Raw genomic sequence first — 27,165 nt, 5'->3', positions numbered from 1 at the left:
CAGGAAGTAATACAATCAAACACATTTCATCTCTTACCCTTTTCCTAGAAGAGCTGTTGTTCCTATGATTCGTCTTAAAAACAAATGTAAAAAGTGACATTTGTGGTTTGATTCCTAAGCAGCCGCAGCCGCAGACGCAGCCACAGCCGCCGCAGCCGCAGCCGCAGCCGCAGCCGCAGCCGCAGCCGCCGCCGCAGCCGCAGCAGAGAGCGCAGTCCGTATCTTTGTCTTTGCGCTTCGGGTCAGGAGGAAGTGACGTCGGACGTTTTCATGATGACGCTGGCTCTCTTCTCGTGGCCCGGGGCGAACGGCGTTCCCGGGGCGCTGGAGGCGAAGGCGGGGGTCCAGCCGTTGGCGTGGTAACTGATGAGGGGGGTGGGGTCGCGGGTGCTGGTCACTCTGAAGTTGGGTTTGTTGGAGCTGACGAAGGTGGACATGCTGGGCAGGGAGCAGGAGGGAACGCGCAGCACGGACGGGGTGAACTCCGGCCTCCAGAGGGCGCCCACGCACTGCGGGCACAGGAGGGAAGGTCGGGGATCAGAGACATATTCACCTTAACCTGGCTTAGACCGGAGCTTATGCCTGTAGATGCCAGTGTGACGCCTCATTTGAAAGCTAAGACCTACTAACCCCATTTTCATTTAAGCGTTTTTGAGTTTTGGCAACTTTTTCATTGGATTTTTGTCACTTTTTTGTCGCTTTTTTGTTGTTTTTTCATCACTTTTTCCATCCAATTTTTATCACTTTTTTCTTGTTTCCTCATCACTCTTCAGTCGTGTTTTTGTTACTTTTTTGTTGTTTTTTCATCACTTTTTCCATCCAATTTTTATCACTTTTTTCTTGTTTCCTCATCACTCTTCAGTCGTGTTTTTGTCACTTTTTTGTTGTGTTATTGCTGCGTTTTTGTTGCTTTTTTTAATCTATTTTTTGTCAAGTTTTTTGTTGCTTTTTTGTTGTTTTTCATCACTTTTTTCCATCCGATTTTTATCACTTTTTTGTCACTTTTTCTTGTTTTCTCATCACTCTTCAGTCGTGTTTTTGTCACTTTTTTGTTGCTTTTTTGTTGTTTTTTCATCGCTCTTAAGTTGTGTTTTTGTCACTTTTTTGTTGTGTTATTGCTGCGTTTTTGTTGCTTTTTTAAATCTATTTTTTGTCACTTTTTTGTCGCTTTTTTGTTGTTTTTCATCACTTTTTTCCATCCGATTTTTATCACTTTTTTGTCCCTTTTTCTTGTTTTCTCATCGCTCTTTAGTCGTGTGTTTTTGCCACTTTCTTAAAAATTGTCTTATTGTTGCTTTTACGGCACATTTTTGTTGCTCTTTTGCTTTTCGATTTGGGTAAAGCCTCCAAAAGGTGCTGAGTTCACATGGGGGATCTGAGGTTAATTTGTTTCATTAATATGGTTTTGATGTGTAGTTATTCCAAAGGTGTTTTTCATGTGTCTGAAGTCAATGCATTCCAATGGGAGACTAGTGGCTGTATGGAGGTACTACAGCAAGAGCAGCCAGAGGCCGTCGGTGACTGAGCGCACGCAGACCAGGCAGGTACGCATCAACTCGTCTAAGCTCAGGTCAGAACATATCTCAGTGTGGGAAACGGTTCCTTTAATAACAGTTCAATCCCACAATGTTAAAGAATAGAAAAGTCTGGGCATATTTCATTTATTTTTCTTCATTTGAAAACATGGTGTTGCTTTAGATTAAGGTGCTCATTAAGCATTATAAGCATTAGTAATCATACATTAGGGTTAGGGTTGGCTATGAATAAGCAGATTATTAATGGCCTATTAGTATGTTAACAGATAAAGGTATAATAAGCAGTGTGTTAATACTTTACAGGCTTGTTATTAACGCTTATTAATACTTAACGAGCACACCTTAAAATAAAGCATTACCGGAAACATTCCACTGAACAGAAGAACGAAGAGACAATAAAGAAAATTGGACTTTTGAACAAAAATGTGGGTACAATTTCAAAACAGTGAAATGCCTCATTTGAAAGCTAAGGCCTACAGTGACTGTGGCACATCTGCCTTTCTTTTTATGTAGCGTTTTTGTTGTGTTTTTGTCGCTCTTTTTGTTGCTTTGTCATCACTTTTTGTCTTTGTTTTTGTGTCATGTTTTTCTCACTTTTCAAAGTTGCTGCTGCTTTTCGGGCAGGTTTTGGGGATTCGGGAAATGCCGAACTGGAGAAACGTTGTGTTCAGTTGAGGCGGGGGTTAAGAGGTTAAAGATTGTCCCAGACTGAACCTGGTGGACGAGTCCCTGAATGTTTGTCAAAGGGAGTCGTTTCTGTAATGATTAACACATTCCCAGCATTCGAGGAACCGGCGGGAACGACGTAAACACGACTGACTCAGACGGGACAAACATTTGAAATGAAACTTTCCTCTTTCACTACAGCCACTAATCCCCTGTTTGTGCTTCCTCTGTTTATATATTTATTACATCTCCTGTACAGGGCGGACGCTGCAGAAATCTCCTGCGACAGATTAAAGGTGATGTAAAAAGACAGAAATGTAGTTAAATAAAGGTCTGTCTGTAGAAAGTGTTTCCACAGGGCATAAAAAAATCATTATATGAATTGTGTGAAAGTTTAAGGCCTTGAATGGCATTAAAAAGCATTACATTTGATTCACACTGACATAAATAATGACATTGCTCGACTACTTTTAACATTTTTAGCAACGAAAACGAGGATGAAAAACACAATTTATAGATTTGTAATTAGTAAATTTACTCATTTACATTTCCTTAAGCAAAGTAGGCGACACTTTAAAGACTTTTAAGAGAAGTTATATCAGAATTGTTCAGATGCCTTTATCTTTCCTTTTCTTTTTTTTATTACACTGTCCTTCACAGACAGAACAGCTCATGTCCTAAAGCTCCTCAGTGCTTGTGCTTTATTCATTTATGTGTTTTTATTTAACAATAGTATTGAGATGTTACTTATTACTGCAGATAAATGGTCTCTTTTCGTCTTTACTTCAGCTCCTGTAGATTTTCTCGTGTGTTTGTAGTAACTTAGCGAGTAGGCAAGTATTTTGATGGTTCTGCTGCAGCTCATTTTCGCTCAATATAAACATGCTGTGTGTCTTTACTTTGGATTTTCTGAGGACTTTTTAGTCGCTGGGTTAGTTTTTCAGAATAAACCCCTGGGCTTAAAACAGCGTCTCCAGAACTGTTAGCAGCTAGTTAGCAACATTAGCCTGTATGTTGTAAACTCTGCAGCACTAACAACATTAGCTCTGGTTAAATCCAGCTCAGACTCTGAGAGCTGAGCTGCTCCTGTAGGAGCCGCACGTCATGTGGTATCGGGACCTCATTAATGAGTACGATGATTTTCTAGAAATGACCTCTGAATGCATCTGTGTTTTTAAATAGTTTTTATCTTTCTGTGAAGCACTTTGGTCCTCCTGGTGTTGTTGTGAAGTGCTATATAAATAAACTTTGATTGATTGATTGTATCTAGAAGTACCACCACATTTACTACCAAGGAACTGCTGCTGTAGTACCATAGATGTACCACATAATACTAGTAATTACCACTGTAAGTACCATGGACTTACCGGGCCGGATTCTAAAAGAACCAGGACCATGTTCTGTGTTTGACATTTCCTGATCTGTGAGTCACGTTTCCTCCTCGCCTCTGATGAGCTCATGTTAATGTTTGACGCCGGTTCCTGGTAAGACCCTCCCCTTTTCTCAGAGGCCTGTTGCGAGATACAGGAAACGCCTCCAAAACAAAGCTCACGCTCGGCCTCGCACTCGTTCAACAGTGTCCCAGCAGGCCCAGACCTGTCCCGGACTAACCCTGTGTGGACGGACCGTACTTACTTTACTGCTCTCCTCACACGGGATAAAACACACGGACCGTACTTACTTTACTGCTCTCCTCCGTGTCGCTGCCTGAAACACACGGGATAAAACACACGGACCGTACTTACTTTACTGCTCTCCTCAGTGTCGCTACACGGGATAAAACACACGGACCGTACTTACTTTACTGCTCTCCTCGGTGTCGCTGCCTAAACACACGGGATAAAACGCACGGACCGTACTTACTTTACTGCTCTCCTCCGTGTCGCTTTCCGTGTCGCTGCCTGGAACACACGGAATAACACGTTAGTCACATCATCACTGTCTGAATAACATGTTAGACACATCATCACTGTCTGAATAACATGTTAGACACATCAGCATCTGTCTGAGCTTTCTAATCCTGAACACTGTGTTTTAATGCCACAAACGCAGAAAAAAAGGCACATATTTAATATTTAAAGTCTTTAAAGTCCCACACCTGAACCGAGCACATTTTGTCCAGTTTGGCTTTACCCAAATCTAAAAGCTTCTTGAAAAAAGTGACAATATAGCAACAAAAAAGTGATGAAAAATGACAAAAATGAAACAAAAAAGTGACAAAAATTTGATTAAAAAAAGTGACAAAAATTTGATTAAAAAAAGTGACAAAAACGTGATTAAAAAATGTGACAAAAAAGTGATAAAAATGTGACAAAAAAGTGATAAAAATGTGACACAAAAGTGATAAAAATGTGACAAAAAAAGTGATAAAAGGTGATGAAAACTTGGCGAAAATGAGGCGATGAACCCACAAAAAAGTGATGAGAGAAAAATCTAAAAAGTGACGACAACGTGAGGAAAAACATCCATTTAGATGAGTTTTGTAGCTTTCACATGAGGTGTTACTGGCCTGTAGGATTTGGGTAAAGCTGAAGTGGAGAAAGTGCTCGGTTCATGCGGGGGTTACGAGGTCAGAGCTCAATAAGATGAATTTCTAAACTCTCCAATTAAACTCATGATGAGACTTCAGGAACTAGTTTTACAGTCTCGGTTTCTGCTGTTGTGGAACGTGTGGTTTTGGAAACAAAAGCGTAACTTCTTATCGAGGAAACGATCAGACTCGACGGAATGTGGTCGGACACTTTCACACATACTCACCCCTGCATTACTGCATTACTGCATTACTGCAGTACATGTAACATTTGTTTTTGACAAATGTGTACAGAAAAACAGAAACTTTGATTAAACTAAATTTACTGTAGGTAAATAATGTAATCGGACACGAGACCTTTAAGGCTGAAGGTTAGAGTTATGTCTTATTACATTCTGTACCTACAAACTGCAAACACATATTATTCCACTGTGTATCTAACCCACAGGTACAACTTACTCTCGTTTCCCCACCACTAAAACATGTACAATAGGTTCCCCCCTGGAAACTATATTACCAATCTCAGTGGAGCTTTCCTGGTTAATTTCTTAACCGTCGCCTTAATTCTCCCGTTCAGCTTTACCCAAATCTGTACGTTTAAGTGGTGACGTCACAGCTCTGCTTACGGGGTCTTAGATGTGCGAGAAACTACAAAAAACTCTTTAATAAAACAATCAGTATTTCTGAAACTCCACAGAGTGACTGAACAGACTTATTTCTCAGACTCATTAGCCAAAAATGCCGCACCTGCTGCTAAAAAAGTAATATTTACTAAAATCGGTACTTCCAGGTTAACGGAGATAAATGCTAACGCTACGCTAACCCCGGAAGTACAGACTTTAGTAAATATTACTTTTTTAGTCTGAGAAATAAGTCTGTTCAGTCACTCTGTGGAGTTTCAGAAATACTGATTGTTGTATTAAAGAGTTTTTCATGTTTTTGTTCTCGCATAGTAGCCGATACGCTCGGACCCGGAAGCGGAACTCGTGACGTCACACTTACTGTACAAGATGACAGCCTGAAGGTCAGAGTAGCACCTCATTTGAAAGCTGAGAACTACAAAACTGATCTAAATGGATCTTTTTCCATGTGTGGTTGCATTTCTTTCCATCGCATTTTTGTTGGGTTTTTCATAGTTTATTTGGTAACTTTTCAGCTCCTCTTTTGGTCACGTTGTCGTTTCATTTCTGTTGTTATTTTTGTGAAAGAAGATTTGGGTAAAAGCCAAACTGGAGAAAATGTACTTTGTTCAGGTGGAGGTAAAGAGGTTTTTAATGCCCCGCTGAAACCTTGATAATTGTGCGAATTATAGGAGCAGCAAACTCTGACAAACAACCCGCTGTTATTGAATCAAAGCACTTTTTGCACATTACTAAAGCAGAGATTATTTACGACAGTGGCTTCTAAAAGTGGCTTCCAGAAGGTTTTATTAGAGTCAGTGTTAGGAAGAAACTAGAAGGTGGACAATGGAAGCAGAGCCTAAATGTGTTGCTGACTTTGTGATACTGGACTAAGCTCCTCAAACAGTGGTCGTGATAAAGCAGAGTTCTCAGAGATCGTTCTTTCCCTCGTGTTACAGTTTAAACCCTTGGTCTGCAGCAGCGGGAGCAGAGGGAACGTGTTACAGTTTAAACCCTGGGTCTGCAGCAGTGGGAGCAGAGGGAACGTGTTACAGTTTAAACCCTGGGTCTGCAGCAGTGGGAGCAGAGGGAACGTGTTACAGTTTAAACCCTGGGTCTGCAGCAGTGGGAGCAGAGGGAACGTGTTACAGTTTAAACCCTGGGTCTGCAGCAGTGGGAGCAGAGGGAACGTGTTACAGTTTAAACCCTGGGTCTGCAGCAGTGGGAGCAGAGGGAACGTGTTACAGTTTAAACCCTCGGTCTGCAGCAGTGGGAGCAGAGGGAACGTGTTACAGTTTAAACCCTTGGTCTGCAGCAGTGGGAGCAGAGGGAACGTGTTACAGTTTAAACCCTGGGTCTGCAGCAGTGGGAGCAGAGGGAACGTGTTACAGTTTAAACCCTGGGTCTGCAGCAGTGGGAGCAGAGGGAACGTGTTACAGTTTAAACCCTGGGTCTGCAGCAGTGGGAGCAGAGGGAACGTGTTACAGTTTAAACCCTGGGTCTGCAGCAGTGGGAGCAGAGGGAACGTGTTACAGTTTAAATCCTTGGTCTGCAGCAGTGGGAGCAGAGGGAACGTGTTACAGTTTAAACCCTGGGTCTGCAGCAGTGGGAGCAGACGGAACGTGTTACAGTTTAAACCCTGGGTCTGCAGCAGTGGGAGCAGAGGGAACGTGTTACAGTTTAAATCCTTGGTCTGCAGCAGTGCGAGCAGAGGGAACGTGTTACAGTTTAAACCCTTGGTCTGCAGCAGTGGGAGCAGAGGGAACGTGTTACAGTTTAAATCCTTGGTCTGCAGCAGTGGGAGCAGAGGGAACGTGTTACAGTTTAAACCCTGGGTCTGCAGCAGTGGGAGCAGAGGGAACGTGTTACAGTTTAAACCCTGGGTCTGCAGCAGTGGGAGCAGAGGGAACGTGTTACAGTTTAAACCCTGGGTCTGCAGCAGTGGGAGCAGAGGGAACGTGTTACAGTTTAAACCCTGGGTCTGCAGCAGTGGGAGCAGAGGGAACGTGTTACAGTTTAAACCCTTGGTCTGCAGCAGTGGGAGCAGAGGGAACGTGTTACAGTTTAAACCCTGGGTCTGCAGCAGTGGGAGCAGAGGGAACGTGTTACAGTTTAAACCCTGGGTCTGCAGCAGTGGGAGCAGAGGGAACGTGTTACAGTTTAAACCCTTGGTCTGCAGCAGTGGGAGCAGAGGGAACGTGTTACAGTTTAAACCCTGGGTCTGCAGCAGTGGGAGCAGAGGGAACGTGTTACAGTTTAAACCCTGGGTCTGCAGCAGTGGGAGCAGAGGGAACGTGTTACAGTTTAAACCCTGGGTCTGCAGCAGTGGGAGCAGAGGGAACGTGTTACAGTTTAAACCCTGGGTCTGCAGCAGCGGGAGCAGAGGGAACGTGTTACAGTTTAAACCCTTGGTCTGCAGCAGTGGGAACAGAGGGAACGTGTTACAGTTTAAACCCTTGGTCTGCAGCAGTGGGAGCAGAGGGAACGTGTTACAGTTTAAACCCTGGGTCTGCAGCAGTGGGAGCAGAGGGAACGTGTTACAGTTTAAACCCTGGGTCTGCAGCAGTGGGAGCAGAGGGAACGTGTTACAGTTTAAACCCTTGGTCTGCAGCAGCGGGAGCAGAGGGAACGTGTTACAGTTTAAACCCTGGGTCTGCAGCAGTGGGAGCAGAGGGAACGTGTTACAGTTTAAACCCTGGGTCTGCAGCAGTGGGAGCAGAGGGAACGTGTTACAGTTTAAATCCTTGGTCTGCAGCAGTGGGAGCAGAGGGAACGTGTTACAGTTTAAACCCTGGGTCTGCAGCAGTGGGAGCAGAGGGAACGTGTTACAGTTTAAATCCTTGGTCTGCAGCAGTGGGAGCAGAGGGAACGTGTTACAGTTTAAACCCTGGGTCTGCAGCAGTGGGAGCAGAGGGAACGTGTTACAGTTTAAACCCTGGGTCTGCAGCAGTGGGAGCAGAGGGAACGTGTTACAGTTTAAACCCTGGGTCTGCAGCAGTGGGAGCAGACGGAACGTGTTACAGTTTAAACCCTGGGTCTGCAGCAGTGGGAGCAGACGGAACGTGTTACAGTTTAAACCCTGGGTCTGCAGCAGAGGGAGCAGAGGGAACGTGTTACAGTTTAAACCCTGGGTCTGCAGCAGTGGGAGCAGAGGGAACGTGTTACAGTTTAAACCCTTGGTCTGCAGCAGTGGGAGCAGAGGGAACGTGTTACAGTTTAAACCCTTGGTCTGCAGCAGTGGGAGCAGAGGGAACGTGTTACAGTTTAAACCCTGGGTCTGCAGCAGTGGGAGCAGAGGGAACGTGTTACAGTTTAAACCCTGGGTCTGCAGCAGTGGGAGCAGAGGGAACGTGTTACAGTTTAAACCCTTGGTCTGCAGCAGTGGGAGCAGAGGGAACGTGTTACAGTTTAAACCCTTGGTCTGCAGCAGTGGGAGCAGAGGGAACGTGTTACAGTTTAAACCCTGGGTCTGCAGCAGTGGGAGCAGAGGGAACGTGTTACAGTTTAAACCCTGGGTCTGCAGCAGTGGGAGCAGAGGGAACGTGTTACAGTTTAAACCCTGGGTCTGCAGCAGTGGGAGCAGAGGGAACGTGTTACAGTTTAAACCCTGGGTCTGCAGCAGTGGGAGCAGAGGGAACGTGTTACAGTTTAAACCCTGGGTCTGCAGCAGTGGGAGCAGAGGGAACGTGTTACAGTTTAAACCCTGGGTCTGCAGCAGTGGGAGCAGAGGGAACGTGTTACAGTTTAAACCCTGGGTCTGCAGCAGTGGGAGCAGAGGGAACGTGTTACAGTTTAAACCCTTGGTCTGCAGCAGTGGGAGCAGAGGGAACGTGTTACAGTTTAAACCCTGGGTCTGCAGCAGTGGGAGCAGAGGGAACGTGTTACAGTTTAAACCCTGGGTCTGCAGCAGTGGGAGCAGACGGAACGTGTTACAGTTTAAACCCTGGGTCTGCAGCAGCGGGAGCAGAGGGAACGTGTTACAGTTTAAACCCTGGGTCTGCAGCAGTGGGAGCAGAGGGAACGTGTTACAGTTTAAACCCTGGGTCTGCAGCAGTGGGAGCAGAGGGAACGTGTTACAGTTTAAATCCTGGGTCTGCAGCAGTGGGAGCAGAGGGAACGTGTTACAGTTTAAACCCTGGGTCTGCAGCAGTGGGAGCAGAGGGAACGTGTTACAGTTTAAACCCTGGGTCTGCAGCAGTGGGAGCAGAGGGAACGTGTTACAGTTTAAATCCTGGGTCTGCAGCAGTGGGAGCAGAGGGAACGTGTTACAGTTTAAACCCTGGGTCTGCAGCAGTGGGAGCAGAGGGAACGTGTTACAGTTTAAACCCTGGGTCTGCAGCAGTGGGAGCAGAGGGAACGTGTTACAGTTTAAACCCTGGGTCTGCAGCAGTGGGAGCAGAGGGAACGTGTTACAGTTTAAACCCTTGGTCTGCAGCAGCGGGAGCAGAGGGAACGTGTTACAGTTTAAACCCTGGGTCTGCAGCAGTGGGAGCAGAGGGAACGTGTTACAGTTTAAACCCTGGGTCTGCAGCAGTGGGAGCCGAGGGAACGTGTTACAGTTTAAACCCTGGGTCTGGAGCAGTGGGAGCAGAGGGAACGTGTTACAGTTTAAACCCTGGGTCTGCAGCAGCGGGAGCAGAGGGAACGTGTTACAGTTTAAACCCTGGGTCTGCAGCAGTGGGAGCAGACGGAACGTGTTACAGTTTAAACCCTGGGTCTGCAGCAGTGGGAGCAGAGGGAACGTGTTACAGTTTAAACCCTGGGTCTGCAGCAGTGGGAGCAGAGGGAACGTGTTACAGTTTAAACCCTGGGTCTGCAGCAGTGGGAGCAGAGGGAACGTGTTACAGTTTAAACCCTGGGTCTGCAGCAGTGGGAGCAGAGGGAACGTGTTACAGTTTAAACCCTGGGTCTGCAGCAGTGGGAGCAGAGGGAACGTGTTACAGTTTAAACCCTGGGTCTGCAGCAGTGCGAGCAGAGGGAACGTGTTACAGTTTAAACCCTGGGTCTGCAGCAGTGGGAGCAGAGGGAACGTGTTACAGTTTAAACCCTGGGTCTGCAGCAGTGGGAGCAGAGGGAACGTGTTACAGTTTAAACCCTGGGTCTGCAGCAGAGGGAGCAGAGGGAACGTGTTACAGTTTAAACCCTGGGTCTGCAGCAGTGGGAGCAGAGGGAACGTGTTACAGTTTAAACCCTGGGTCTGCAGCAGTGGGAGCAGAGGGAACGTGTTACAGTTTAAACCCTGGGTCTGCAGCAGTGGGAGCAGAGGGAACGTGTTACAGTTTAAACCCTGGGTCTGCAGCAGTGGGAGCAGAGGGAACGTGTTACAGTTTAAACCCTGGGTCTGCAGCAGTGGGAGCAGAGGGAACGTACGATGTTATTAGAGACAATAGTGACGATAAGGAGTGGAGAGAAACCGGACCGGCCTGAGCGACCGGTCTGTTTGACCTTCCATTCACAGGTCTGTGTTCGATACAGTAAACGCTTAAAGAAACTGTTCAGCTTCAGGGATGTGCCATTAAAAACAACTGCTTTACCTCCACCTGAACCCAGCACCCAGTTCAGCTTTACCCAAATCGAAAAGTTAAAAGTGTCAAAATAGAGACGGAAACGAGGATCAAAGTACAAACCAAAAAAGTGGCGGGAAAAGCAACAAGAGCGACACAAACATGATGGAAACGTGATGAAAAAAAAAAAAAAGAAAAAGAGCCACAAAAACACAATTGAAAAGTGATGGAAAAGCAACACATAAAGAGCCACAAAAACATGATGAAAAAGAAAAAAAAAAAAGAGTGAAAAAGAGTGATGAAAACAGAATTAAAAACTGATGAAAAAGCAACAAAAAAAGACCAACAAAAGAGCCACAAAAACACGAAAAAAGCACAAAAAAGTGAAGAAATCAACACAAAACGACAAAAACTAAAAAAAAACCTACAAAAACAAGACAAAAATGTGATAAAAACAACAAAAAAGTCACAATCAGTTTTGTAGTTTCACTCTGACTTATGGGCTGCAAACTCGAGAAGCTTTTGGATTTGAAGCCGAACTGTAGAGAACGTGCTGGGTTCAGGCGGTGGTAAGAGTTTAAATAAAGTTAAATCCTGTTTGAATATGAAAAGGGGGCGTGGCCACTGACCGAAAGAGGAGACCGGGGAGATCTGCAGCGGGTACGAGTGCGAGGACGACACCGTCTGCTCCTCACAGTTCTCCGTCCGAACCTCCACCGTCTGACACACGAACGGCAGCTGCTCCGACATCACCATGTGGTCGTCCGGGGAACTGCGCAGGACTGACACACAAGGAACTGTTATTACCACCTGTTATTACCACCTGTTATTACCACCTGTTATTACCACCTGTTATTACCACCTGTTATTACCAACACAAGGAACTGTTATTACCAACACAAGGAACTGCGCAGGACTGACACACAAGGAACTGTTATTACCACCTGTTATTACCACACACACAACTGTTATTACCAACACAAGGAACTGTGCAGGACTGACACACAAGGAACTGTTATTACCACCTGTTATTACCACACACACAACTGTTATTACCACCTGTTATTACCACACACACAAGGAACGGTTATTACCACCTGTTATTACCACCTGTTATTACCACCTGTTATTACCAACACACACACAACTGTTATTACCAACACAAGGAACTGCGCAGGACTGACACACAAGGAACTGTTATTACCACCTGTTATTACCACCTGTTATTACCAACACAAGGAACTGTTATTACCAACACAAGGAACTGCGCAGGACTGACACACACACAACTGTTATTACCAACACACACACGTTATTAACAACACAAGGAACTGCGCAGGACTGACACACAAGGAACTGTTATTACCACCTGTTATTACCAACACACAACTGTTATTACCACGCACACACAAGGAACTGTTATTACCAACACAAGGAACTGTGCAGGACTGACACACACACAACTGTTATTACCACCTGTTATTACCACCTGTTATTACCACCCACACACAAGGAACTGTTATTACCACCTGTTATTACCAACACAAGGAACTGTGCAGGACTGACACACAAGGAACTGTTATTACCACCTGTTATTACCACCTGTTATTACCACCTGTTATTACCAACACACAACTGTTATTACCAACACACAAGGAACTGTTATTACCACCTGTTATTACCAACACACAACTGTTATTACCAACACACAAGGAACTGTTATTACCACCTGTTATTACCAACACACAACTGTTATTACCACCTGTTATTACCACACACACACAAGGAACTATGCAGGACTGACACACAAGGAACTGTTATTACCACCTGTTATTACCAACACAGATAACTGTTATTACCAACACAAGGAACTGTGCAGGACTGACACACACACAACTGTTATTACCAACACACACACAACTGTTATTACCACCTGTTATTACCAACACACACACAACTGTTATTACCAACACACACACAACTGTTATTACCAACACACACACAACTGTTATTACCAACACACACACAACTGTTATTACCAACACACACACAACTGTTATTACCAACACACACACAACTGTTATTACCAACACACACAAGGAACTGTTATTACCAACACAAGGAACTGTGCAGGACTGACACACAAGGAACTGTTATTACCACCTGTTATTACCACACACACACACATAACTGTTATTACCACCTGTTATTACCACACACACACACATAACTGTTATTACCACACGTGTTCTACAGCCCTATTCACACGGGTTTAGTCACATGGGACTTTGCAGAAATGATATAGATAATGAACATTGAATGATGACAAGCTGTAATGTTCTGAGCAACAGTAGTTTCCTTTCTCGTTTAGCCTTCTAACCCCCGCCTGAACCGAGCACGTTCTCTCCAGTTTTTGCCTTTGCTCAAATCTGAACCCTAAAAAAAAGCGCATCAAAATAGAGACGAAAACAACGATGAAAACGTGACAAAAACAAGATGAAAACACAACAAAAAAAACAAAATCATGACAAAAAAGCGCCAAAAATGTGCCGGAAAACCAACAAAAATGTGACGAAAACGCGGCAAAAAAGGAATGAAAAAAGTGACGAAAAAGCAACACAAACAAGACAAAAACGCTTCAAAAATGTGACCCTTCGTCAGACATGAAGTGGTCACCTGACCAATCAGACGACCCACATCTCACAGAAAGGACGGTGCCGTTGAACTAACATGAATGTTTTCCACAGTGATATCCCAGCGGCGGAGTGATCTGATGGAAAATAGTCCCTCAGAATGTGATCATTCATGTGATGCAGGTCAGTTATATTCCAAACATGACTCTATGGACACAGACATGTATATGGTTAGTCTGGTGTTATCAGTGCCTCAGGTGCTCTGTGGAGCGGGTCACACTGTTTTTAATGCAGGCTAGCTGATACCATAGACATGCACTAGCCTTGCACTAGCCTAGCGCCACGAAACTCTTCAAACATAAGAACTGCATGAATTACAAAAAAAATATCTCCATAAATCAGCAACACTCTGGATAACGAGGACATGAGGCCCTGAGTCAAACATCCTGAAACATCCCTTTAACTGTGGACATAAATAGTATATTGGTAAAAAGACGTGATGTGTATTTATACTTTACTACGCTGGTTAAAAACGTTCCAAACTCCGACATGTGGATTCACACGGGACTAGAATCACATGGGGAATTCAAAATGTCTGTCATGGCAGAATCACAACAGAAACTCAGAGTCAGTCAGAAATAACCTGTGGTCCCGAGGTCATTCTAATCCCGTGCTGATATTTACATGAAGCAGCACGATCCGCCTGAGCGTTTCACATCGATGAACTTGTGCACAGGAAACAGTTTTAGCCGTAGTGGCAGGTGGAGGGAAATGCGATCAGGCGGGGGTGAAGACGTTAATGCCCCGCCCGAGCCCTGTGTGAGGAGACGTGTCCCACCTGAGGCGCCGTTGTCCAGAGGCTCCTGTTTGACTCTGGACGGGTCTGGTTTGGTGTAGTCGATGGGACCGTCTTCAGCGTAATACTGCTCTGGACTCGACGTGGACGTCTGCAAAAAACACACAAGATCTTTCCATTACGGGACAAACACGACTTCAGCTCCTGATCAAATGATTGAACCGTTTCTTTTCCATCTCCTGCGACTAAAACTTACTCGATTTGCTTTGATCCTCAGCTCTTTGTCGATCCTCTTTTTTCCTGAAACACAAACGTTTGAGTAAAAGCAGCACGAGGAGGACGTCTGTGAACACAAACTCACCTTTCTTCATGCACCTCTCTGGGAACGACAGCATCTTATAAACCCGAAAGGCGTTGGTTCCCTTCTTGATGCTCTTGTCCTTGACCTCCTCGATGTCCGGCAAACTGTTCATGGCGCAGCGGAAGTTCGCCTTCCACGTTTTGGGGTCGGGACGGTCCACTCCGGGCTGATATTTACCTGAACAAAAAGAAACAAGAACCACAATGGAGCATCTGATGAGAGTCCCTTCATGTTCATTTCCAAATCTGTTCAGCCACAGATTGAAAGTTGTTCATGTTCTTTGTAGCTTTACTACACAATCACACAAACTGTCAGAGACTTTCACTCTCCTCCAGTTCACTTTTATTTCTGCCAAAATCAACAGTTTCACTTCGTGTCAGATAAAAGCCGGCGACGTCACCGGCAGGGCTTGATTACACAAGTTCTTACTTGGAAAATGAAAGTAAGGGGGTGGAGGCTCGAGCTTCCTCTGAGGCTCCTGTTCAGCCTTAAAGTGTCTTTAACCTCCTCACCTGCACCTGAACCGAGCTTCCTCTGAGGCTCCTGTTCAGCCTTAAAGAGTCTTTAACCTCCTCACCTGCACCTGAACCGAGCTTCCTCTGAGGCTCCTGTTCAGCCTTAAAGAGTCTTTAACCTCCTCACCTGAACCGAGCACATGGTCTCTGACCAAATGTAAACGCTGAAAACACCATCAGAATAACGATACAAACCAAGATGAAAACAAAAATGTGACAAAAACACAACAAAAAGACAACAAACTACAAAAAAAAATGACAAAAAAGTGAAAAAATGAGACAAAAAAATGAGAAAAAGGTGACAATAACACAACAAAAACATGACAGAAAAAAAAAATGTGGCGACGTGACAAAAAATATGTGATCTAGTGATGCGCGGGTCAGGGTTTTTTTCAACCCGCGGGTCCCGCATTTGGAGCAGGTTCTAACCCGACCCGGCCCGCCCCGCAACGTTGTTCTATTTTTACAGCCCGCCCCGCACCCGCACCCGCACCCGCACCCGCACCCGCAACCATTAAAAATTACCCGTTACAACTATGATCCGTATGAACAGCAACGGCGTGTCAGCCCCTCGCGCGCGCGCTCTCTCTCTCTCTCTCTCCCCCTCCGAAGAGCGCTGGGCAAGAGGGAGAGAGGAAGAGCAGAGGTCGGCCTAAAGCGAAGTCACACACAGTCGCACATACGGTGGAAAATAGGAAACATGAGCTCCACAAAAGCGTTCTCTGGATCACAAGCTGCAAAACGCTGCTTGTTTTATGAAAATCCGACGTATATTTACGCTAAAAACCTGCTGTAAAGACGACGGAATAAGTTGTGAATGAATTCAATGAATGGGCGTACGGAGGCATAGAGTGCCCGCGACCGGCATTTTTTGACCCGCCCCAACCCGCCCCGCGATCGAAGGAGAATTTCACGACCCGACCCGACCCGAACCGCGGGCAGACCGCGGGGCCGGCGGTGGAACCCGCAACCCGCGCATCACTAGTGTGATCCCTTTGTAGCTTCCACTGGCCTACAGGCTGAACTGTAGAAAATGCGCTCGGTTCCGGCGGGGGTTAAGAGGTTAACAGATGCATAAATCAAAGAAAATCAAACAATCCTCATAAAAGAACGGCTGTGCAGAAACTGAGCTCCTCCATCTGAGACACATTCTTGGATGCAGTAAATCAGTACATCAGGGTTTCAGCCCCGTCGCACTGACACATGTGAGGAGGAACGTCGGTGCTTCTGCTCTGTATAAACTCATACCTGTGTGAATGGCCCATCACTGACACATGTGAGGAGGAACGTCGGTGCTTCTGCTCCGTATAAACTCATACCTGTGTGAATGGCCCATCACTGACACATGTGAGGAGGAGGAACGTCGGTGCTTCTGCTCTGTATAAACTCATACCTGTGTGAATGGCCCATCACTGACACATGTGAGGAGGAACGTCGGTGCTTCTGCTCCGTATAAACTCATACCTGTGTGAATGGCCCATCACTGACACATGTGAGGAGGAACGTCGGTGCTTCTGCTCTGTATAAACTCATACCTGTGTGAATGACCCATCACTGACACATGTGAGGAGGAGGAACGTCGGTGCTTCTGCTCTGTATAAACTCATACCTGTGTGAATGGCCCATCACTGACACATGTGAGGAGGAACGTCGGTGCTTCTGCTCTGTATAAACTCATACCTGTGTGAATGGCCCATCACTGACACATGTGAGGAGGAACGTCGGTGCTTCTGCTCCGTATAAACTCATACCTGTGTGAATGACCCATCACTGACACATGTGAGGAGGAACGTCGGTGCTTCTGCTCGATATAAACTCATACCTGTGTGAATGGCCCATCACTGACACATGTGAGGAGGAGGAACGTCGGTGCTTCTGCTCCGTATAAACTCATACCTGTGTGAATGACCCATCACTGACACATGTGAGGAGGAACGTCGGTGCTTCTGCTCCAGATAAACTCATACCTGTGTGAATGGCCCATCACTGACACATGTGAGGAGGAACGTCGGTGCTTCTGCTCGATATAAACTCATACCTGTGTGAATGACCCATCACTGACACATGTGAGGAGGAACGTCGGTGCTTCTGCTCTGTATAAACTCATACCTGTGTGAATGACCCATCACTGACACATGTGAGGAGGAACGTCGGTGCTTCTGCTCCAGATAAACTCATACCTGTGTGAATGGCCCATCACTGACACATGTGAGGAGGAACGTCGGTGCTTCTGCTCGATATAAACTCATACCTGTGTGAATGGCCCATCACTGACACATGTGAGGAGGAGGAACGTCGGTGCTTCTGCTCCGTATAAACTCATACCTGTGTGAATGGCCCATCACTGACACATGTGAGGAGGAACGTCGGTGCTTCTGCTCTGTATAAACTCATACCTGTGTGAATGGCCCATCACTGACACATGTGAGGAGGAACGTCGGTGCTTCTGCTCCAGATAAACTCATACCTGTGTGAATGGCCCATCACTGACACATGTGAGGAGGAACGTCGGTGCTTCTGCTCTGTATAAACTCATACCTGTGTGAATGACCCATCACTGACACATGTGAGGAGGAACGTCGGTGCTTCTGCTCCAGATAAACTCGTACCTGTGTGAATGGCCCATCACTGACACATGTGAGGAGGAACGTCGGTGCTTCTGCTCCAGATAAACTCATACCTGTGTGAATGACCCATCACTGACACATGTGAGGAGGAACGTCGGTGCTTCTGCTCGATATAAACTCATACCTGTGTGAATGGCCCATCACTGACACATGTGAGGAGGAACGTCGGTGCTTCTGCTCTGTATAAACTCATACCTGTGTGAATGGCCCATCGCTGACACATGTGAGGAGGAGGAACGTCGGTGCTTCTGCTCCGTATAAACTCATACCTGTGTGAATGGCCCATCACTGACACATGTGAGGAGGAGGAACGTCGGTGCTTCTGCTCTGTATAAACTCATACCTGTGTGAATGACCCATCACTGACACATGTGAGGAGGAGGAACGTCGGTGCTTCTGCTCCGTATAAACTCATACCTGTGTGAATGGCCCATCGCTGACACATGTCTCTGAGGAGGAGCGTCGGTGCTTCTGCTCTGTATAAACTCATACCTGTGTGAATGGCCCATCACTGACACATGTGAGGAGGAGGAACGTCGGTGCTTCTGCTCTGTATAAACTCATACCTGTGTGAATGGCCCATCACTGACACATGTGAGGAGGAACGTCGGTGCTTCTGCTCTGTATAAACTCATACCTGTGTGAATGGCCCATCACTGACACATGTGAGGAGGAGGAACGTCGGTGCTTCTGCTCCAGATAAACTCATACCTGTGTGAATGACCCATCACTGACACATGTGAGGAGGAACGTCGGTGCTTCTGCTCTGTATAAACTCATACCTGTGTGAATGGCCCATCACTGACACATGTGAGGAGGAGGAACGTCGGTGCTTCTGCTCGATATAAACTCATACCTGTGTGAATGGCCCATCACTGACACATGTGAGGAGGAACGTCGGTGCTTCTGCTCTGTATAAACTCATACCTGTGTGAATGGCCCATCACTGACACATGTGAGGAGGAGGAACGTCGGTGCTTCTGCTCTGTATAAACTCATACCTGTGTGAATGGCCCATCACTGACACATGTGAGGAGGAGGAACGTCGGTGCTTCTGCTCCGTATAAACTCATACCTGTGTGAATGGCCCATCACTGACACATGTGAGGAGGAGGAACGTCGGTGCTTCTGCTCCGTATAAACTCATACCTGTGTGAATGACCCATCACTGACACATGTGAGGAGGAGCTGGTGCTTCTGCTCCGTATAAACTCATACCTGTGTGAATGACCCATCACTGACACATGTGAGGAGGAGGAACGTCGGTGCTTCTGCTCCAGATAAACTCATACCTGTGTGAATGGCCCATCACTGACACATGTGAGGAGGAACGTCGGTGCTTCTGCTCCAGATAAACTCATACCTGTGTGAATGACCCATCACTGACACATGTGAGGAGGAACGTCGGTGCTTCTGCTCTGTATAAACTCATACCTGTGTGAATGACCCATCACTGACACATGTGAGGAGGAACGTCGGTGCTTCTGCTCCAGATAAACTCGTACCTGTGTGAATGACCCATCACTGACACATGTGAGGAGGAACGTCGGTGCTTCTGCTCTGTATAAACTCATACCTGTGTGAATGACCCATCACTGACACATGTGAGGAGGAACGTCGGTGCTTCTGCTCCAGATAAACTCGTACCTGTGTGAATGGCCCATCGCATGAACAGAGGAGCGTCCTTCTCCAGGTCCCAGCCGTGACGAGCCGCGTGCATCCACGGGATCTGGAATATTCGCTTCTCCTGAAACAAAGAGAAACAGGACTCAGAATGATTTAAGATGTTATTGTTTCATCTCTTAACCCCCGCCTGAACCGAGCTCGGCTTTACCCAAATCTCAAAGTTAAAAAAAAGTAATATCGAGAATGAAAATGTGCCGGAAAAGCAACAATGACACAGTAAAAAAACGTCAATGAAACAACGAAAGAGCAACAAAAACGCAAAGAAACAAAGTGATGAAACACGACAAAAAAGAGACGAAAACATGACAAAAACACAGCAATGACACGATAAAAAAGGTCTTCGCTTTCAAACCAAGGCTGCAAGCTCCAGTCGAGAAGCTTTTAGATTTGGGTAAAGCCGAATTGCAGGTTAAGAGGTTAAAAAGTGGGAAAAAGGGGGTAAAACATTCAGCAAGTTGTCAGAGCTGAGAATGAAGCTCAGTTCTGCCATAACCAAAGCTGGGAAAGATTTGACTGAACCGCGGTCCCTCACTGTAACGCGGTCCCTCACTGTTCACCTCACTCCGCCCCGCCCACTTTTCGCGTTGTCTCGGCGCCTCGTTGTCCAGACACGTCCGGTCGAGCGCGAAGCCCGTTCATTTTAACGGAGAACGAGGGAGAATATTCTGATGTTTAGTCGATTGATTTTCCGCAGAAATAAGCACCGCTAGCACGTAGCGCTCGCCTCGGCTAAACACTCGCCTTCTGAAGCTGAAACTGCTACCGTAACACTTTGGTACGATTGTCTCTTAGTTTGAACAATCGCTCAGCTCACGATGTTTCATCCCCACGTCTGTAATGTGAATTTAAAAAGACAAAAAACATCCCACAGCGACACCAGGCGTGAGGGAGAACCCGTGTGAACCCGTGAGAACCCGTGTGAACCCGTGAGTAAAGTGTATAAAGTGTGAGGGGTTTTACAGCCTTAAAACATAGAATAACTGTGAAAAATAAAGCTGACGACTTCACGGATTTCACCTGTCGCGGGTTATTTTTACCACTGTACACAAACCTCACGGTGGTTTCTTCATCCTAATAACAACCTGAGATGTTTATTGAACTAGTGTGGAAGGCCAGAAGTTCCAATCGGCTTGTTGCACAATGTGGCTACGCTAGATCCTCTGAGCTGAAGCTGTGGGCGCCAGTACTTCCTGTTTGTGTTCATTTCCATTAAGATGAGCTCAGACCAGTGAGTTCCTGGTAGAAATATTTCCATAGAGACGTTTATGTTTGTGAGGATCAGGGAGTTTGTCTTGAAGCTAAAGGCTAATTTAACCTCTTAACTCCCGCCTAAACCGAGAGGATCTTTTTTCCTCACGTCATCACATTTTTTTTCCATCATTTTAGTCACTTTTTGGTCACTTTTTTTTTTTTTTGGTCAAATTTTTATCAAATTTTTGCCATTTTTTTGTCAAATTTTTATCACATTTTTATCACATTTTTGTCATTTTTTGTCAATTTTTTGTTAATTTTTTGTCAATTTTTATCACATTTTTGCCATTTTTTTGTCACATTTTTGTCACATTTTTTTTAATTTTTTGGTCATTATTTTGTCAATTTTTTGTCAATTTCTTGTGACATTTTTGCTACTTTTCCATCATTGTTTTCGTCGAGAAAATGTGCTCGGTTCAGGTGGGAGTTAAGGGGTTTATGCATTAAACAACTTGAAATAGTGCCTTTATATATATTTTTATAGCATGTTAGCCTTTAGCTTCAAGACAAACTCTCGATCCTTCATGATCACAGGCGTCTCTGATCTGAACTTCATGATTTGAACACAGTAAATGATCGTCTACCGGGAACTCACCGCCCACAACATAATCTTTAGAAAATATGATTATTATTCCAGGAAAAGAAAACAGACAGGAAGTCCAGGCGCTCACACCTTCAGGTCAGAGGAGCTAGCATAGCCACACCGTGCACCAAGCCAATAAACCTAAGTGCAAATATTCCAATCAAAGTTTATGACAAGAGAAACAACAGTGCATTTCAAACCTAAGAGCAGATCATGAATGAAAACCTACTCATCTATAAGCTGGTTTTACACTTAGATATTTGTCTGGAGCAGTATTTGTTGGTACTCACTTTATTTGCGGTGTATTTGTTGGTACTCACTTTATTGACCCATTTGAGTCCCGGGATCTGACACGAGTCGATCTGTTCTTCCAACCACGGCCTCATCCTCATCCGCTCCACCGGCATCGCGTCCTGGACAGAGAGGGGGAAATATAAGTGTCCACAATCACATTTAACCTCTTAACCCCCGCCTAAACCCAGCACTTTTTCTCCAGACTCAACACAGCAACGAAAACGAGAACGAAAACGAAAACGAAAACGAGAACGAAAACGAGAACGAAAACGCGACAAAACTGTGACGAAAACGCAACAAAAAAAGCAAGAAAGAAGCAACAAAAACCTGCCAGAAAAGCAACAATGATGCAACAAAAACATGACAAAAAGGTGAAAAACACGTGACGAAACCACGACAACAAAAGTTACCGAAAAACAAAACCTAAACAATGAAAAAGCAAAACAAAAACAGATAAAATCGCAACAAATATGACAAAAGCTCGGCGAAAAAAGCAACAGAAAAGTTAGGATCCATTTTGTAGGTCTTAGCTTTCAAACGAGGCATTACGAGAAGCTTTAAGATTTGGGTAAAGCCGATCCGGAGAGAAAATGTGCTCGGTTAAAGCGGGTTGTAAGATTTTAAAAGCTCAAAAAGTCGACTTACAGAATGAAAACGAGAATGAAAACAAGACAGAAACTTGACGAAAACGCAACAAAAAAAGCGAGAAAAATGCAACAAATAAGTGACAAAAAAAGCAAGAAAGAAGCAACAAAAACCTGCCAGAAAAGCAACAATGAAGCAACAAAAACATGACAAAAAGGTGACAAACACGTGACGAAACCACGACAACAAAAGTTACAGAAAAACAAAACCTAAACAATGAAAAAGCAAAACAAAAACAGATAAAATCGCAACAAATATGACAAAAGCTCAGCGACAAAGCAACAGAAAAGCTAGGATCCATTTTGCAGGTCTTTCAAACGAGGCATTATTATGACCTATAGGCTGTAAGCTCCAGTCGAAAAGCTTTAAGATTTGGGTAAAGCCGGAGAGAAAATGTGCTCGGTTAAGGCGGGATGTAAGATTTTAAACGCTCGAAAAGTCGACTTCCAGCACCTAAACATCCTGCATTTCCTCTAAAACAAAAAGCCTCAGAGTCAAGACGTTCGTTTTCCACCTTCATCTGAAAAACAGACGCTTCATGTCTCGAGTTGTAAAGATAAAAGCGCCATAAAGTTATAAACATGGCTCGAACCGCGACCTTTGTTTGGTGATAACACACGTCTCACCAGGAGAAAACAAACTGAATCTAACGCATTCATAACCCTAACCCTAACCCATGGCTCGAGCCGAGACCTTTGTTTGGTGATAACACTCTCTCACCAGGACAAACTGAATCTAACGCATTCATAACCCTAACCCTGACCCATGGCTCGAGCCGAGACCTTTGTTTGGTGATAACACACTCTCACCAGGACAAACTGAATCTAACGCATTCATAACCCTAACCCTGACCCATGGCTCGAGCCGAGACCTTTGTTTGGTGATAACACTCTCTCTCACCAGGACAAACTGAATCTAACGCATTCATAACCCTAACCCTGACCCATGGCTCGAGCCGCGACCTTTGTTTGGTGATAACACACTCTCACCAGGACAAACTGAATCTAACGCATTCATAACCCTAACCCTGACCCATGGCTCGAGCCGAGACCTTTGTTTGGTGATAACACTCTCTCACCAGGACAAACTGAATCTAACGCATTCACCGCCGAACAAAACGCTCATCATGCAGGAAACGCTCACTTTCCATCAGAAACAATAAGCACAGCAGCCACTTGTGGTCTTTCAACTGAACTAAACATCTGCTTCCTGTTTTCAGCCAGTACGAGCTGCACATCTGGTCAAGTGTAAAGCAGAAAGTGTGATCATGTTAATAATAGAGATTACTGTAATAAAACCCTGTGCCTCGATTAGACCTTAATCTCTTGATCGTATTTTCTCCAAAAAGTGTCAAAATAGCGACAAAAATGAGACGAAAACAAGGATGAAAAAGACACGAAAGAGCGTCAGAAACGTGACCACAAAAAGTGAGAAAAATGACACAAAAGAGCAAAAGAAAAGGAACAGAAATGTGACAACAAAAGTGACGGAAATGCAACAGTAAAGCAACAAAAGAGCGATGAAAGAATGTCAAAATAGCAACAAAAATGAGACGAAAACAAGGATGAAAACGCCACAAAGGAGCGTGAAAAACGTGTGTGACGAAAATGACACAAAAGAGCAAGAGAAAAGTGACGAAATAGCAACAAAAAGAGCGACAAATACGTGACAAAAATGCAACAGTAAAGCAACAAGAGTGTCAGACAAATGATGAACAAGTGTAAAAAAATAGTGACAAAAATGAGACAAAATCAAGGATGAAAACGCCACAAAGGAGCGTGAAAAATGTGACAAAAATATAACAGAAAAGCCACAAAAATGTGTGGCGAAAAAGCGACAAAAAAGAGCGACTGAAAAGTGACAAAATAGCAACAAAATGAGCATCAAAAACGTGAACAAAAAAGCCACAAGAGAGCAATAGAAAAGGAACAGAAAAGTGACAAAAAAGGTGACGAAAATGCAACAGTAAAGCAACAAAAGAGCGTCAGAAACGTGACCACAAAAAATGAGAAAAATGACACAAAAGAGCAAAAGAAAAGGAACAGAAACGTGACAACAAAAGGGACGGAAATGCACCAGTAAAGCAACAAAAGAGCGATGAAAAAATGTCAAAATAGCGACAAAAATGAGACGAAAACAAGGATGAAAACGCCACAAAGGAGCGTGAAAAACGTGACAAGTGTGGGACGAAAATGACACAAAAGAGCAAAAGAAAAGTGACAAAATAGTGTCAGAAAAGCTATGAAAAAGTGTCAAAATAGCAACAAAAAGAGCGACAAATACGTGACAAAAATGCAACAGTAAAGCAACAAGAGTGTCAGACAAATGATGAACAAGTGTAAAAAAAATAGTGACAAAAATTAGACAAAAAAAGGATGAAAACGCCACAAAGAAGCGTGAAAAACGTGACAATAACATGACGAAAATATAACAGAAAAGCAACAAAAGGGCGTCAGAAAAGTGACAAAATAGCAACAAAAAGAGCATCAAAAACGTGAACAAAAAAGCTACATATAATGACAAAAAAAGCCACAAGAGAGCAATAGAAAAGGAACAGAAACGTGACGAAAAAGCACCAGTTAAGCAACAAAAGAGCGATGAAAAAATGTCAAAATAGCGACAAAAATGAGACGAAAACAAGGATGAAAACGCCACAAAGGAGCGTGAAAAAAGTGACCAAAAAGTGACCAAAAAAACGCAAAGAGCAATAGAAACGGAACAAAAACTCGACAAAAAAGGTGACGAAAATGCATGAGAAAAGTGTCAAAATAGCGACAAAAATTAGACAAAAAAAGGATGAAAACGCCACAAAGGAAGCGTGAAAAACGTGACAAAAAAAGGTGACGAAAATATAACAGAAAAGCAACAAAAGAGCGACTGAAAAGTGACAAAATAGCAACAAAAAGAGCATCAAAAACGTGAACAAAAAAGCCACAAGAGAGCAATAGAAAAGGAACAGAAAAGTGACAAAAAAGCACCAGCTAAGCAACAAAAGAGCGATGAAAAAATGTCAAAATAGCGACAAAAATGAGACGAAAACGCCACAAAGCAGCGTGAAAAACGTGACCAAAAAGTGACAAAAACGTGACCAAAAAGTGACAAAAACGTGACCAAAAAGTGACAAAAAAACGCAAAAGAGCAATAGAAACGGAACAAAAACTCGACAAAAAAGGTGACGAAAATGCATGAGAAAAGTGTCAAAATAGCGACAAAAATTAGACAAAAAAAGGATGAAAAGGCCACAAAGGAGCGTGAAAAACGTGACAATAACATGACAAAAATATAACAGAAAAGCAACAAAAGGGCGTCAGAAAAGTGACGAAAAAGTGACAAAAATGTGTGGCGAAAATAGCAACAAAAAGAACGTGAAAAACGTGACCAAAAGAGTTACATATAATGACAAAAAGTGACAGAAAAGCCACAAAAGAGCAACAGAAGTGAAGAAAAGCGATGAAACTGTGGAAAACGTGACGAAAGTAACGACAACAACGCGGGGCAAAGGTTTAGATGAGCTTTGTAGGTCTTAGCTTTCAAATGAGGCGTTTGGGTAAATCTGTGGAGAAAACGCACTTAAGGCCGAGGTGCAGCTTAACCTTTCACAACAAACACCAAACAGATGAAGTTCCTTATTACGGAGGGAACACAGAGAAGTGAGAACAATCCCAGTGTCTCTTTAAGGCACGGCAGATCAACACACAGCAGATAAAGCATTAGTATTTAGTAATCATTAACGAGTGAACAGTTTCACTTGTTATCGTGGCATAAAGTAGGTGAGTGACCACCGTGCTGCCGCTTTACGGTGACCTATGACTGCACTGGTGCCAACACTCACAGCCTGAGCCGCCCACCTGGAGTTGCCAAACACCCAGTCATTTAGAGAAAGTAAAGTGTTGCACAAATCATTTCCAAACCTTTAGAACGATGTGTGAACCTGCAAAAGCTGGAGGACAATCACGGTTCCAGCTCATCAGAATCAGAACAGTTTTTAATGCGACTGTTTGTAAACAGGTTCACAAACGAGGAATGTTTCCTGGTGCAACATTAAACATAAAAACATAAAACACAGACTTTAGATAAAAACAGGCTATAAACTTTCACTGTGAGGCTTTGGGAGCATAAGAATATTAAAGTAAATAAGAGGTGAATATGGTAGAGGACAACCATTGCCTCACATGCAGGTGTGTGAAGTGATTACGTGCTCATATAAAGTGATATAAAGTGACACAGTGATGAGTGATATCAGTGGATCTAAGTGTGGAATAAACCTGTGATAAAAGTGCACGTTACGTAATAGACGGAACAGGTTATTGTCGTTAATCAGTCCGTGTTGATCAGAGCTTCTTCCTTGAGTCGAACCAAAACACCAGCTTCCTCTAAAACATTTCAAATTCCCCTTTTCAGCAACACCAGGAAACACAACGTCTGATAAACAGGTCTGGCTGCAACAAATGCAAAAGTTATAATGAAATATTCAGTATGATTCTGCACGAAAGTCAATCCCGAAGCTTGAAGTGGAGTAAACAACACAGAGACTCACTCACAAACAGCCACACATGCGCTTTATCTCACCTTACTGTCGACTTCTTCCATAATCTGAGGCTAAAACGTGTCGTACAAAACAGCCCTGGTCGCGGATCTCGACTGTCAAACTGCGGGTTCGATTCCCGAGCTGGAATCCGCGATGCTAACCAAGTTAATTCTCCGCGTTCGGGCGACGCTAGCGCGCAAAGTTATCCCGACACCAAAACAACGAATACAAAAGTGAAAATAGATGTGATTCCGAGGCTGTGGGGCAAAGAGAGCGGACGGGGAGCTTTACTTTCGTTTGCAAAGCTCTCCTTGTGGTCGCGATAGCACGAGAGGATCTGTGACGGAGATAACGCGGAAATTGTCAGAAATGTTACCTGTTAGCTTCGGAG

General features: G+C 44.5%; 1 protein-coding gene across 1 annotated transcript; it reads right to left on the bottom strand.

The window, feature by feature from the left end:
- Nucleotides 1-228: 228 nt before the first annotated feature.
- Nucleotides 229-27,165, bottom strand: irf2b (interferon regulatory factor 2b). The gene is made up of 9 exons (XM_079556890.1): nt 27,151-27,165; nt 21,628-21,720; nt 19,435-19,534; nt 14,646-14,822; nt 14,541-14,584; nt 14,327-14,435; nt 11,485-11,637; nt 4,065-4,102; nt 229-509 (listed from the first exon to the last, which is right to left on the bottom strand). Exons 2-9 carry the CDS (start codon nt 21,712-21,714, stop codon nt 243-245), a joined length of 975 nt encoding a protein of 324 aa, XP_079413016.1. The 5' UTR covers nt 21,715-21,720; nt 27,151-27,165; the 3' UTR covers nt 229-242.

Source organism: Gobius niger, assembly GCF_951799975.1.
Source record: "Gobius niger genome assembly, chromosome: 5".
Lineage (NCBI taxonomy): Eukaryota > Metazoa > Chordata > Actinopteri > Gobiiformes > Gobiidae > Gobius > Gobius niger.
The sequence above is the reverse complement of the archived record's forward strand: the minus strand, read 5'-3'. Positions and strand labels throughout refer to the sequence as shown.

Excerpts from the sequence above, each read along its gene's own strand:
- irf2b (XM_079556890.1), bottom strand. The coding sequence starts at position 21,714 with ATGCCGGTGGAGCGGATGAGGATGAGGCCGTGGTTGGAAGAACAGATC. Across the intron at positions 19,535-21,627 it reads GACTCAAATGGGTCAATAAA|GAGAAGCGAATATTCCAGAT; the intron begins GTGAGTACCAAC and ends TCTTTGTTTCAG. Across the intron at positions 14,436-14,540 it reads TGAGGATCAAAGCAAATCGA|ACGTCCACGTCGAGTCCAGA; the intron begins GTAAGTTTTAGT and ends TGTTTTTTGCAG.